The 14,790-nt window shown below is 39.2% G+C and overlaps 1 protein-coding gene across 14 annotated transcripts in view; it reads left to right on the forward strand.

Annotated features, from left to right (window-relative positions):
• The window catches only part of VAMP4 (vesicle associated membrane protein 4), a 53,855-nt gene that overhangs the window by 13,855 nt on the left and 25,210 nt on the right, over positions 1-14,790 (forward strand). For 7 of the 14 annotated variants that reach the window (XM_087858876.1, XM_087858880.1, XM_087858889.1 and 4 more), the window contains one exon: positions 13,186-13,305. The exons of 1 other annotated variant lie outside the window; for it this stretch is intronic. In XM_087858876.1, coding sequence (XP_087715002.1) covers positions 13,186-13,256 — 71 coding nt within the window. In that variant the 3' untranslated portion in view covers positions 13,257-13,305. Of the gene's footprint in view, positions 1-3; positions 10,470-10,727; positions 10,980-13,185; positions 13,306-14,790 lie in introns of those variants that run through there. 6 more of the 14 variants (XM_045813921.2, XM_087858924.1, XM_087858926.1 and 3 more) reach the window with 3 other exon arrangements.

Below are 14,790 nucleotides of genomic sequence, written 5' to 3' on the forward strand. Positions count from 1 at the left end.
CACTCAATATTTCATTACACTCAATAATTTATACTTAATTTTTAATATGCAATTATTTTATACTCAATAATCAATATTGAATATCAGAAACTATTAGGTGTGCCAAGAAATAAGAGTTTTATGACCTAAAACCAAGAAAAAATAGACAATAGAAGCCAGCCCGTAGGGAATCCAGGATTAGATAAGCAGACAAGGACTCTGATTAAAATGTCCAAAAAAATAGGTGAAACATGGATAATTTCACGAGAATTAGAATCTATTTTTTAATAGAAATTCTGGAACCAAAAGTACAGTAACTGAAGTTAAGTGTAACCTGGGAAATCAGGAAGCAAATGGGGAAATGTGTGTGTGCCCACGGATGTGACATTGACTCAGGGCATGCCTTAGTTGCATCTCTGGAGCATGTTGTCAGTGCCAGGATCCTGAGATCTAGTGCAGACTCAGAGGATTTGTACACACTTAAAGAAACCAGACTTTTAAAATATAAGTTCATATATTTGTCTTCGACTATACTCTCAGGGTGCCTAGCTGGCTCAGTTGGAAGAGCATGCGTCTCTTAATGTTGGGGTCATGAGTTTGAGCCCCATGTTGAGTGTAGAGATTACTTAAGTAAATAAAACTTAAAAAAAAAAAAAAAAAAAAGAGTATATCCTAAGTACTGTATTGCAGTAAACAAGCTCCAGAACATAAAGATGGGTTCTTTTTTCGAGAATAGTTTCTCAAGAATTCTCCAAACTAATTCCAAGAACAGGTATGTTTTTAAGTTTACTATCATTATGTTCCAAATAATTGGAAAACTCGTTACTGCTCTTTCTATAAAAGATGGGGGAGGGTGGTTCAGTGATTGCCAAAGCGTTTTCTTAAAATTATTCCATAGGGAGTTTGATGCCAGACAGATATCCTATAGTTAATCTCATATGCCGTGTTTCAGACCTGGGGCTACTTAACATTAAAGTATACCTTCTAAGCCGATATGATGAATTCAGAGTCAGAGAAAAGATGCTGTGAATTTTTCTGGTTCATTTTTTTTTTCTTTTAAAATGGGGAGAGTTGGATGCTTAATAAACTCAAAACAATAGCATAACCAGGGCCAGAAGGAAAACTGATTTATTATCAATGTTAAAAGTAGACATGCAATCTACCACAACATAGAGAAAAATTGGATATGACATGGCAGGCCATGGATGATTCAGAATTGTTTTCTAGTTAACACTTGTTTAAATTACTTTGCTTGTTTACACTTTGTAAGTAAGATGCAAAGATAAAGTGCTTTCAAGAAATTCATTATGAAATTCAAATGTAACTTCAGATATACTGATGAGCTGAAATGACTGTGGAATCCCAAAATTAATATTTCAATATTTAAAGGCAATGGTATTGACTGAGGTTTAAAGTAATCAAGCTGCCTCTGTTTCCTTTCCTTTCATTTTATTTTTATAAGTCACAAATTTCTACTGCTTGTGTTCCTTTTTCCCCTCCTGTTATCTTGAAATGCCAGAAGAAAACCAATGCCAATAGAATCAATCTATAATAATAATGAAACAGTTCAGAGAAAGAAAATCTATAAAAATGGAAAGTTTCTATATTGTTTATAAGGTGACCAAAAGAATGTATAAATATTATTTTATGAAGAGTTTGTGATATTCTTAGGTGCCTGGGAAATGACACAAATATTGAAAGTAAGTGACTTGAAGGTCATTAGGCAAACAACGCCTCCAGGATTCCCATGCCCTGGGAAGGCTAAAACATTTTCTCTTACTATCACTTCCCTTGTTTTCTTTCTTTTGTCTTTTCTGTTCATTCAAAAGCAAGCTTTCAAAAGCATAATCCAGTCAATAAATTCATTGTGTGCTTGCCCATGCAAGGTACAATGGAAAATAAAAAGGAATCTAAGACCACATCCTTGATTTAAAGGAGCAGTCAAAATCACGATTCTAGCCTGTATCTTCGCAGCTGCTGAGCCATCCTTTTGTTCAGTGTATTGCTGAGTTCCACACCTTCTCCATTTTCTTTCCGTTTCTTTAACCTTTTCCATCTCAACACTCCCAATTCCAACACTGCTTCTTTGACCCTTCACATAAGTCCTTGCTTGAGTTTTACTGACCATTTTGAGGTTATTTTGTGAGTTTCCCTAACTTCTCTCTTTTCCATTTCAAAATCACTTTATAGTTTTATCATTTGTCACTTCCTTCCCTCTTGCCTCCAAGAAAGGATTCTGTCTCCATCCTGCCCAGAACTCACCTCTGCTGCTCTTCCAACTCTGATCCTCATTCCTCTGCAGGCGCATCACCCGTCTTTGTTTCTTTTTTGATTTGCATTTCAATCTCACTCTCATCCTTACTCCCCATTCCTAAGTGTAACTTGGTTACTTCCAATCATACTTTGATCTTACTGCTGCTTGAACTAAAACTTCATGTGTTATTTCCCATTACAATTAAATTTCTTGAAAGTGAAATTTATAATCTGTAATTCCACTAAAAAATAACTCTTTCAGTATGGATTCCACATCCATAATGTTACTAAAATACTTCTTGAAAATCAGTAATGGTCTGTGAGTCAACAAATTTAATGGCTTTTTCTAGCCTTCATTCCCACCTTCCTCCACCCCCACCAATTTCTCTGAAACTTTAAAAATTATTATTTTAACAGGTTTTTTAAAGTTTATTTTTTAAGTAATCTCTATACCCAATGTGGGGCTCGAACTCACAACCCCAAGTCAAGAGTCATATGCTCTTCTGACAGAGCCAGCCAGGCACCCCTGAAATTTTTGATGTTAATAACCATTCCTCTTTGTCTTACATTGCCCTGTCTTCATTGTTATGTCTACTTCTCTGACCACTTCTTTCTTTAAATTTTTTTATTAAGTAAACACTACCCTCAATGTGGGGCTTGAACTCACCACCTCAAGATCAAGAATCACATGCTCTACTGACTGAGACAGTCAGGAGCCCCACTCTAACCACTTCTTATTGGCTGCTCTCCTTATCCTCTAATCCCCTCATTGTCCTAAGTGCCCTTTTCCTTGCATAGGCCCCTCCTTGGGTTCTTCTTCATAGAGATGATGGTTGAAGCTGAGGATTCCCATGCTCTGGGAATGCTAAAATACCCCCTCAAAGAAAAGTGTATATAAGCAAAAGGGCAGACTTGACCACCTTGCTTTTGTTTTTGCATGGGATTCACTTAGTTGGCAAGAGAGGTAGGAGAAATAGGTCCAAGTGGTCTTAGCAATAGCAGCATTCCTGTATCTATGACCATCCTGTGAGACAGCCCTTCTTCTATAACTGGGGCCCTTGCCTTGTTCTGTTGACCCTTCCCTTCCCTTTTCATACCTATAAATAGTAATGGCTTCTTCTCTTCCTGAGGTATATCAGAATCTCTGCTTGATTCCCCTTATGGTTTTAATTTATTGTTAAACTCTAACAAAGTAATTCACTTTTGATACTAATAGATCACCTTAGGCAATTCTTCTATTTGCTAAAGTATGTGTGTGTGTGTGTGTGTGTGTGTGTGTGTATAAACATATATACTCCATTGTTCACTTGAATCTATAACTTCACTCAAAATTTTTTTAAGATTTTAAGTAATCTCTACACCGCACATGGGGCTCAAACTCAACCCCGAGATCAAGACTCACAGGTTCTACCAACTGAGCCAGCTAGGTGCCCCTATAATACACTCAATTTTTAATAGTTGCTTAGTCTTGTGTGTCTATGTAAGTTTGTGAAGTCTTGGAAGACAGCTAACACTGTTCACCATCTTTATATCTCCAGACTTTTACAGAATACCTGTCACTTATCTGATGGGTGAATTTTTTACCTTGATATAGCGCCCAAGATTAGTATTACCATCTTGAGCAAGAAATTAAATTTGTAGTTAACCATCAACAGACTAAAGCCTCCTGAATCAAATGAGATTATCACAAGACATGAGTCCTGACAGATTCCATCATCTCTGCAATGCTTTAAGAATAAACTGCTTGGGGCACCTGGGTGGCTCAACTGTTAAGCGTCTGCCTTTGGCTCAGGTCATGATCCCAGGGTCCTGGGATCTAGCCCCACATTGGGCTCCCTGCTCGGCGGGAAGCCTCCTTCTCCCTCTCACACTCTCCTTGCTTGTGTTCCCTCTCTCGCTGTCTGTGTCAAATAAATAAATAAAATAAAAAAGAATAAACTGCCTATTTCTACTATAAGGGCAAATCATGCAGCCCATTTCAATAAAGTATTGATCTCACCTTAAGCTTATAGCTCTGCAGTATTTACTAATGTGCCCAGCTTTACCATTCTCTTGCCTTTAAGAAGTTACACAGTTCATCTCAAAACCTTGGTTTCCACATAGATAAAATGAGGAAAATGATAAATAACGTATAGTAATCATTAAGCATAGTGCTTTTAAAAATAGGCATTTAGGGCTCAGTTGGTTAAGCATCTGACTCTTGGTTTCCGCTCAGGTCATGATCCAGCCCCAAGTAAAGCTCTGTACTCAGCGGGGAGTCTGCTTGGGATTCTCTTTCCCTCTGCCTCTCCCCGCCATGCACGGGCGCTCTCTCTCAAATAAATAAGATCTTTAAAATAAATAAAAGTAGGCATTTAATAAATGGTAGCCACTTTTAACTTTCAGAGAAGTTGTAAATAAATTTATAATGCAATTAGACATATTCCTGCACAGGTTTCTTTGTCATCTTTGTAGGGGGCAATTTCTCAAAGATAAAATTCTTACAACAGGTCATATCAATAAATAAGAGGAGAGGATAAAAAGCATCTCTATGAGTCCATCTTATAATGTCACATCTAAAATTCCATGAGGGAAGCACAGAGGACATTCCCATTTTATTGCATATTTTTAACAAAAATTAAACTATAGTAGAATCTGTCTTTAAAAACCAGACTCCAGTTAGCCTGCTTGCTCTGTTACTCTTTACTCTTTATTCTCTCTGTGTAGAATCACTGACTGATGCCACATAGGACATAACTGGACCCCCTGGCAAACTTAGAATGTGGATGCTTTATTAGAAAATAGTATTGTATCAATGTTTAATTTTTAAAATTGAATTGAATTGTAGTTATGAAAAGAACTGTTCTGTTCTTAGGAAATACCCATTGAAGTATTAAGGGGTAAAGAGGCATGATGTCTGTCACTAACTCAAATAATTCAGTGAGGAAAGAGGTGGGATAGCTATATATTTCAAGAGAATGAAACAAATGAAGTGAAATGTAAACAACCCCCTTGAGTTAAGTCACATAAACATAAACTCTCTGGCCCTGTTTCTTCATCTATTTGGAGAAAGAGAGACTGGCCTGAACTATTTCAGTATCATTTATGCTGTGAGTTATGAAAGTCAATTAGGAGTTGAGACTGGCATTAGAAAAAGAATGTTAATAACCAGTGAATTTGGATTAAGGATTTGCAAGAGTTTTTTGTGCATATTCTTTAAGTGTGAGGTTCTTTCAAAATTAAAAGTAAAATAAGCTAACCATATTTACACAGTACGAGACTCTCTGAGCACAAGAGGCTAATAGGTTAGCTAAGTGATACATCTGTGTACTTCCTCACCAAAACAGTTGAGCTATATGCTTATCAAGAGTCAATTTGTTTTTTTGTTTGTTTGTTGTTTGTTTTTGTACGTAAACTCAATGCCCAACGTGGGGCTCGAACTTATAACCCCTAGATCAGAAATTACATACTCTTCCAGCTGAGCCAGCCAGGTGCCCCTAGAGTCAATTTGTATTTGTAACATATTTACACCTCTTATTATACTTATGGAGTTTAAATATTCAAACTAATGAAATACAAATAGAAAGTTGTTTTTATGAAAACTAAATTGAAGGTGAACAGAAGTTACTTTAGGATTAGATGTAGGTAAGAAAAATGTGTAAAACTTTGGGGAAAAATTGTACAAAATCTAGACTGATTTGGCACTCAAACTTCTTCAAAGGTGTCTTTTTAAAGTTCTTGCTGTAGTTTGAAAAAAATATGAAACTGAAAATTGTAAACAATTTAAACAGTGCAATTCGTAATAAAGACACTGGGGCGCTCCAACCAACAGACTCATTTTCAGATTTTTATCTGAACTAGGTCTTGGCCCTAGTTCAGAGATTAGTGAGTAAATGTATAATGATACATTTGAGTCAAAATAAAAAGGTTATTAAAGTATATCTGCCTTTTTAAAAAAAAAAGATTTTATTTATTTATTTGACAGAGAGAGAGAGAGAGAGCACAAGTAGGCAGAGTGGCAGGCAGAGGGAGAGGCAGGCTCTCTGCTGAGCAGGAAGCCCGATGTGGGGCTCAATCCCAGGACCATGACCTGAGCCGAAGGCAGCCATTTAACCGACTGAGCCACCCAGGTGCCCCAATATCTGCCTTTTATTTAAAAGGCACTTTTAACCAACTTTTTAAATTAACCAACCAACAACTAGTCCCAATTTCAATCGGAAAATGAGACTCTCTAGTGTATTTTTTTAACTGAGAAAGTGATAACACGTGGTAAAATATTCTAATGGTACAAAATACCACACTATGAGGAAAGGTTTCCTTTCTGTATTAGTCTGCTGGGGTTGTTGTAACAAAATACCACAGACCAGATGGCTTAAACAACAGAAATTTTCTCACAGTTGTAGGGGCTAGCAGTCCAAGATCAAGGTGCCATCAGGATTGGTTTTTGGGGAGACCTCTCTTCCTGGCTTGTAGAAGGCCACTTTCTCAAAGTGTCCTCACATGGCATCATCTCTGTGTCCCCACATATGGATACCAGCCCTATCAGATTAGGGCTTCACCCTTAGGACCAACCGCATTTAAACTTAATTACCTAAAGGCCCAGTCTCCACATACAATCACATTGTGGATTAGGGCTTCAACATATGAATCGGGAGGGGGTAAGGATGACATAATTCAGTCCATAATATCTTCCATAGTGGATTCCCAGCCCTTCTGGGTTTTGGTTTTTGTTTTTGTATATGATGCTCACGTGGAAGCAGAGTCTACATACTTTTTCTGCACCTTGCTTTTCTCACCTTACAGTTACAGATAGAGATATTCCAAGTCAATGCATATAGATCTACTTCATTTTAATGGTTGTATACTGTTCTACTGAATGGATATACCAAACTTATTTCCTGTTGCTGGACAGTTAAAGGTTTTGGGATTTGTTTTTTTTTTCAGTCTTGTTGCAAAAATCCTTTAAAGAATATTCTTAGAAAATGCTTTTATACAATTTCTGTAAGTTTATCTATGGGATAAATTTTAGAAGTGGAATTTGTTAGATCAAAAGGAACTGCATATAAATTTTTGACATGTATTGTCACCCTGAACTTTAAAAATTTGTACCAATTTACAGTTCCATCAGCAGTGTTTAAGAAAGCTTGTTCTTCCCACCTCCTTGGCCTCCCACCCCATTATACCACATGTACATACCTCCAACACTGTATTGACAAACTTTTTCATCTTTGCCACTGAGCTAACAAAAGAATCAAAGTTTCAAATTAGACTCACAACTCAGTAATCAGAGATCTTACCTAAGTTCAAGCTTCACTAATTTCAAAGACACCAGTAACCAAGAGACACAGACAAAATAGGAAGAGGTCTAGGACTCTTCATGCTGCTCCCCTGGTCCTTTCTTCCTGTGTTGGATGCACATCTGCTCAAGATAACTGATGTGGTTTCTAACTAAGGTATGCAGTCACCTCACTTACACAGAAGGAACCAACTCAGTTATGAAACACTCTCCATTTAAGGCTAAGTTACGTAACTTACATGATATTTTCCAGTCATGCACCTCAAATCCACAGATTCTTGCTGTGTTTACCACGTGGTCTCAGCCCAGGGCTATCCTGCTAAAGGAATTCTATAGATATGAACTCTCCTACTAGGAGATACTAGTTTGTTTACCAGCAAGTCTGTTATTACCATATTTCAGAGAATCACATGCTTGCCTGCTTTCCTAGGCATATTCTTCTATAATGGGAGAGAATGGATTGCACATCTGCTGCTAACAACTCCTTTCTTCCCGGTCACTGATAGATGAAAAATGATATTTCTTTTGATTTACACTTTGATGTTGAACAGTTGTTGACCTGTGTATATATATATGTATATATATATATTTTTTGGCCTTATGGGAACAGAGACAATAGCAACAATATATTGAAACCTGGAAAGTAGGTGAATCCGTGACAATTACCTTAGTCTTAAGAAAAAAGAATCCTAAGCAGGCCATGAAGCAACCTGATTTACACAGCTAAACCCTGCATAAGGCTCAGAAGTGCTGGTAACTCTGAGCTTGATGTGAGCTAAAAACAGGAGGAATAATAGAAAATTTGTTTAAGAATCAAATGCTCAGAATCCCTTCTCCAATCCAGTAGAAGCCCAGAGATTTAGTATTAGAAGAGGGTAAAACAAAAGATCTCTGGCTCAGAGGACACCAGGCCTAGTTAAGGTGGAAGATCTAATGTTGAGAGAGAAATGATAAGAAAATTCGAGGACCAACATCTGAATAATTGAAACTCAAGAAAGAGAAAATAGGGTAAAAATAACCAAATAATTCAAGTTGGTGAGACTGGACCCTTGCTCTGACCCTATATCCCGGGCTATTTATATTCTTTCAGCTTACTGGTATATCTGATTCACTGTAAAATGACATTTTCTGTGCTTTCAGAAATGTTGGGGATAGTCAAAGGGCCTTTTTGTTCAGGTGACTAAGGGGTGGGGCTAGCATTACCCCTCCCCTAAGTAATCATACCAAAATGGTTGGCAGAACTAAAGAATTATGGTTAAAACAAAACCAAAAAAGGGCGCCAGGGTGGCTCAGTCTGTTAAGTGTCGGGCTCTTGATGTCCGCTTAGGTCATGATCTCAGCGTCCTGAGATCCAGCTCTTCCTCCGCGCCTGGGAGTCTGCTTGAGATTCTCTCCCTCTGGCCCTCCGCCCACTTGAGGGCACGTGCTGTCAAATAAATAAGTCTTTAAAAAAAAATAGAATGTTTTATTTATAAAATCTATGCCAATGAGGTGCCCCTACAACTCGATAGTCGTAATGTCGTAAATTGTGGTGAAAGAAGGGTTAATCTTGTAATTGCCTCAGGTTCGAATTGGCTAAGGCACCGAAGCAGGGAAGCACCCCATAACAAGCAGATTTACAGATATAAAATCAACTGTGGAAAAAAAAATAACTTTCGGGGCCTCTGTGGAGTTTGGAGTAGTCTCACCATCATGCCTAGGCAGAGAAACAAACTGTTAAAAGCTTCCCTTCCTTCTAGGTCAAAGGCAGCCTGGGTCTGAGTAGTAGACTCACAGATAGGGAGCTATCTTCGTTTGAGAACCCGTGGTTCAGTGTTTATCAGCATCGCCGGCCAATTGAATCAGAATCTCAAAGCAGTGCTTGGGCATCGTCATTTTTAAAGCTTTTAAAACTTTACATTTTAAAGCTTTACAGGTGATTCAACTTGAGGTAATTGAGTTGAGAGTCGTCCTAGCAAGGCATCTTTCAATTAGTTACAATGTTTTGACTTAAAAATGCACTATAACACTGTCAACGAGGGATCTATAACTATTAAATGAGAAAGATGAGTAATACAAATGATAAGGGGGGGGGATGAGTAAAACAATCCAGCTGGAGCGTGTGTGGGAGGAATGGATAAGTGAAACGAGAGAAAGTAAAAGCAAATCTGGAATTGTTCTGGATCACTACGCCCAGCGACTTCAGTATCATATTTACACCTTCAAGCTTAAGGGGTGAGAGGGTGGTTGGTGAAAGAACACTGGAGTGGCAATACAAGGGTGATTTCCCACCTGAAACCTGAAGGCTCCGGTGTCGACCCAGTTATTTTAGGTTAAGAAGTAAAGGATACAGGGGAAAGAACACCGAGTCCTCGTCCCAAATCTGACCAAACTAGCTGTAAATCTCCTTTCCGGACCAGAGATTCCGAACGTCTGGAATGAGGAAACGGGATTAATAACCCTCAGTATCTCCCTGCTAGTCTAACTGCATCGATAAACAAGGGGTCACACATCTTTCTTCCGAAAAGGCCCCCAGACGCTGGGAAGCTGTCCTGGGGCTGCGAACCATCCTTATGGTTTTCTACTCGGCTTCTTTAGCGCAGGGGCACGGGCTGCGCACAAAGCATCACCTTCTAAACGCCCCCTCAACCCCAGCCCCGAGCTTGTACCCGGAGCGCCACCCCGAGTGACTTCTCCGAGCTTCCTCCACCTCTTAACGCCCTGCACACCTGCCTTCCACGCTCCACTCACTCGACTCCCTCGACCATCTCCGCGGCCTGGGCCCGCCCCCTCGCCTGGCTCCAGGCCGCGGAGCACCGATCAGCTCGATGAGCGGGGGCGCTGCTGCGGCGGAGCGGCCGACGCCGGGTCCGCGCCCGCTGTCTCTCCCTCCCCGCTTTCTTCCTGCGCTTACCACTCCTTCCCCCGCCCCCCCAGTGCTGCCCGCCGGGGAGAGTGGCCCGGAGCTCCCCGGGAGACTCAGGTACTGGCGTCGGCCATTCCGACGGGAGGGGCTGATGTGAGGAGGAAGGAAACCGAAACGACGCCCCGGTTCCGCCGCCTCCCAACGTCCGCCTTGGGCTGCGGGACCGGCCTGGGGCGGGCGGGGACCCCCAACTGGTGAAAGGCTGGATTCGGGCAGGGAGTTGTGGAGAAGGACGACCAGGACTGGGGTGTGCGGATGGGGGGCGGTTGAGGGGGAGAAGAAAGGTAATTGAAGGGTGCTGGGGGGAGACGGGAAGAGAACAGTGGAGGGCGTGGGGCGGGTTTGAGAAGAGTAGGAGGTAGCCTGGAATGTGAGTGGGTATCTTGGGGCAGAAAGGACCAGAGTTAGGAGCAGATGTCGGGGGACGTGGCCTGATGCGACAGACTTTGCGGGGGGGGGGGGGGGGTTGGGGCACGGAGCTACTTGCTGGAGGGGATGGATTTGTCTCATTATTTAAAGTCACGGGAGAAAGAGCGCCAACCCTGCTGCGTTTTTAATGACCAAAAGGTGAGGTGAATCATTATAGTTTGACAGTTTTTGTGAATAACATCTCCAGGCTGTGTCCATCCAAGTCACGTATTTCCATGAAACTGCACCAACCAAGACTGGTGATAGGGATGAGGAAGAGGAGTCAGAAGGGGAATGGAGGCCGGGAAAAGGGAAACCTCTGCCCAGATTGAAGCTTTTTGTGAAACGAAATGCATACGGGGTTTTATTTTCTGTGTAAAGCAAAAAAGAAGCCAACATTATTAAACAACAGGTTCGAAGTGTATTACATGTGAAGACTTTGAATAGAGAACTTATGGCCTCTTCAAAAAATACACACGAAATTGTAAACATATGATGATGACATAAGCATATGGTGATGTGACGTTTTTTAAATGAATTATATATTGCTGTTCAACTCTCAGTGTTGAAATACATCATGAAAGCTCTCTTATTTACGTATGTACTCACACACAAATCCCCGAATTCATGTGTATTTTTTGCAGGAGAAATTTCAGGTAGAAATATATGCCTCGTTGTTTGGCACAAATCATCAGTTGCCCTGTGGTTCATCAAGCATTATTAATCTTGCCCGATGCTTTGCTGATGTCTTTTCTGTCTGTCAGACACTGGTTTCTTACCTTCATGAGGCTGGTCCTTGGATTACAGGACCTGATGATGCGGTTTGCTCATCTTTAAACTTGTAGCTTTACTGTGTATTTCATAAAGATGTAAGTCTGCCTGTTTTTTGCCTTCGGGTATTAAAGCAGCCCCTTTGTTGGGTTTAAAATATAAAAACATGTGGGTATAATTAAAAGCTCAGATTTTTTCCATTGCTTCCTTTGTCGTCTGTTTTTTTTCCTGCATGCTGTAACATTTCTGTGTGAATGAATTATTCTGAAATCAAAGTATGAGGAATAAAATGGGCCAGATGTACGTGACAGAAATATAGAACTGTAGAGCTGTTACTTAGGTAGCAAGAATTTGGTTTTTGTTACAAGTGTTAAGTTTCTGGTTTGGAAGCATTTCTTATCAAAACTGTCAATTTGTTTTGATAGGGCAACTTAAAATATTACTTTTATTTGGTTTATGAAACTGGACTCTGGGTTTGTATATAATATTAACCAGCAAACTGATGTCTAATTATACTTAAAGATCTTAGAGTTGTTTCTTCTTGTGAAAAGGGGAAGAGGGCTGCTGGGTTGTTACAAGGAAGGGGTCTTTCTGGAACAGAACAGGTTCTGTTAATGGAATAAAAATTAAAACTGATCATGCATAGCCATTGATTAATTTGAGCCTATCTATGTTTCTGCTATTTTAATCAGTAGAGTGACTATTAGTTACTTATCTTTACTAAACCTTAGTGCTTAGTTTCTTAGTGCCTACTTTAGGAGTGTCATAAAGACTTAAAGAAAATGCATGTAAATCACTGAGCACAGTGCCTGCCACAGAGTAAAAGATTCAGTACTTTAGCTATTCTCATTTTTCGTCTGTCTTCTAATCCAAGATACTGAAAACTCAAAATTTGCATGTCAGCTTTTTCTCAAGAAAATTTGAATAAACTGCACACTCAAGCATTTTCCTGGAAAATCACAATGCATATTAGCATATAAAAAGCTATGAGACTTTCTGTAGCAATAAAATAAAAACAAAACAAAAAAACCTGGCTCTGTTTAACCCACTAACTAAACTTAACCCTTTTCTTGGAGCCTAGTGCTGTGCTTTAGAATGGGATGTTATAACTTACAGAATATTTTTGCATGTATTACCTGATTTGACCATCCCAACTTCATGAAGAAGCCTAGAAATCACTAATTTGCAGATGAAGAAACTGAATCATTGTTTAATCAACTAACTTAAAATGCAAAAACCAAGAGTGTTCTGCTGTCTTCTAATTCCAGATTAAATCTTAAAGCTTTTAATTTCTCATTTTCTCCCAATTTCCCCCTCTCCTAAGCAATCTGCTCTTGAATTTTATAAAAACTTTCACTAATTTCCCCTACATGTTCTCTTTAAAAAGTTACATCCATTTTCTCATAGTTTTAACTATTTTTTATGTATTGAGGCCTGGCATGGAGGACAGGATCACCTGGAATGAAGCAAGCAGGAAGGCAGTAAAGTCCGAGAAATGAAGGAGACCCCTTTGTAGGAGGCCTTGAACACTATTGAAGTAATTTAGCTTCTACCCCAAAGTCTCAAATCAGATGAAATGTATTTTCTCTTCAAGGTGGTGAATACTCATTCTGCTGGGAAACAAAAGAGTACTTCTTGAGTAAAAAGTATGCCTCCCAAGTTTAAGCGCCACCTAAATGATGATGATGTCACTGGTTCTGTGAAAAGTGAAAGGGTGAGTTTAGAATCTTAATTTTTCAAACAGATTCAAAATATGTTTTCATTCTCTTTGTAAATAATTTGTTTTAGAAAAATCTAAAGTTTATGGCTATATTCTAATTCTGTTTTTTTCTTCATAGTAATTATTTTAAAGTGTGGATTTAAAATATTGGATTGGTGACTCAATTGAATTCTACTTCCATTATTGATCATATTATACTCATAGCTTCTTTCTAGTCTTTCAAAGTGAATTTTATGCCAATACACAGCACCTTATTCAGAACTCTGGAACCAAATATGGTTGGAATTCAGAGTTTTTCAGGTAGTTAAATGCATATAATATAACAGCAGTCTTTTTGGCCTCTGGAGCAGCACCTCCAAGTAGTATTTCTCAGAGAAATATCTGATTACTGAGACCTGTGTGGCTCAGTTGGTTAAGCGTCCAACTCTTGATTTCAGCTGAGGTCATGATCTCAGGGTTGTAAGATCTGAACCCCGAGTTGGGTTCTGCTGCTGGGCGTGGAGCCTGCTTAAGATTCTCTCTTTCTCTCTCCCACACCCCCCCCCTCACTAAAATACAAAGAAAAGAAATGTCTGATTACTCTAAATATATAAGTAAAGCATATAAATAAATTAGCTAACATCAATTCAGGTCACGTTTTCCTCCAAATAAGTTTTGGCTCCAAACTTACAAAACCTCTTGGTTTTCAGAACTTCTTAGATTTTTGGAATTGCAGATAAAGAATGTTAGTTCTATAATTGTCTTGGAGTCCAGAGTAGTTTTTATGTAACATTCAATTTCTAATTTATTCCAGAACATTCTTTTTTTTTTAAGATTTTATTTATTTTAAAGAGAGAGCACAAGTGGGGGGAGAGGCAGATGGAGAAACAGGCTCCACACTGAGCAGGGAGCCCGATGTGGGGCTCGATCCTAGGACCCTGAGCCGAAGGCAGATGCTTAATCAACTGAGCCACCCAGGCGCCCTTATCCCAGAACATTCTATGCAGATTATCTATAAATCTAGAAGTTATGCAGAATTTTGGAAGAAATTTGATAGGAATGTTGTAGATAGATTACTTTTAGAATAAATACTCAAGAAATATTTATTGAGGAAAGGACTTAGTGTTTTTCTTTTTTATCCAGCAACCTGAAGCCCTCGCTCACTTCCTGTCTCATTACTATTTCTTCATTTACTGATGCATTTATTGACCACCTGCTATTGTGCTAAAAAACTGGAGGGCACAGTCTCTGCCTGTATGGAGCTTACAGTCGACTTCACTTTACACATTCCTTTTTTGTACAAGTTCTGAACCTCATATTATTCACTCTTTACAACAGCTTGATTTTAAGTATCTTTTAGTACAATATGGGAAACATTTGTCTTTTCCTTATTCTGACTCACTCTAGTTTGTTTTTTAGTTGAAGGGGGTAGAATCCACCAATAGACTAATTGCTAGGAAGCTTTTTAAAATAAGCTTTATGGGGGTGCCTGGGTAGTCC

Source organism: Ursus americanus, chromosome 2 (assembly GCF_024610735.1).
Source record: "Ursus americanus isolate L20-20 chromosome 2, mUrsAme1.1.p, whole genome shotgun sequence".
In the NCBI taxonomy this organism is placed as follows: domain Eukaryota; kingdom Metazoa; phylum Chordata; class Mammalia; order Carnivora; family Ursidae; genus Ursus; species Ursus americanus.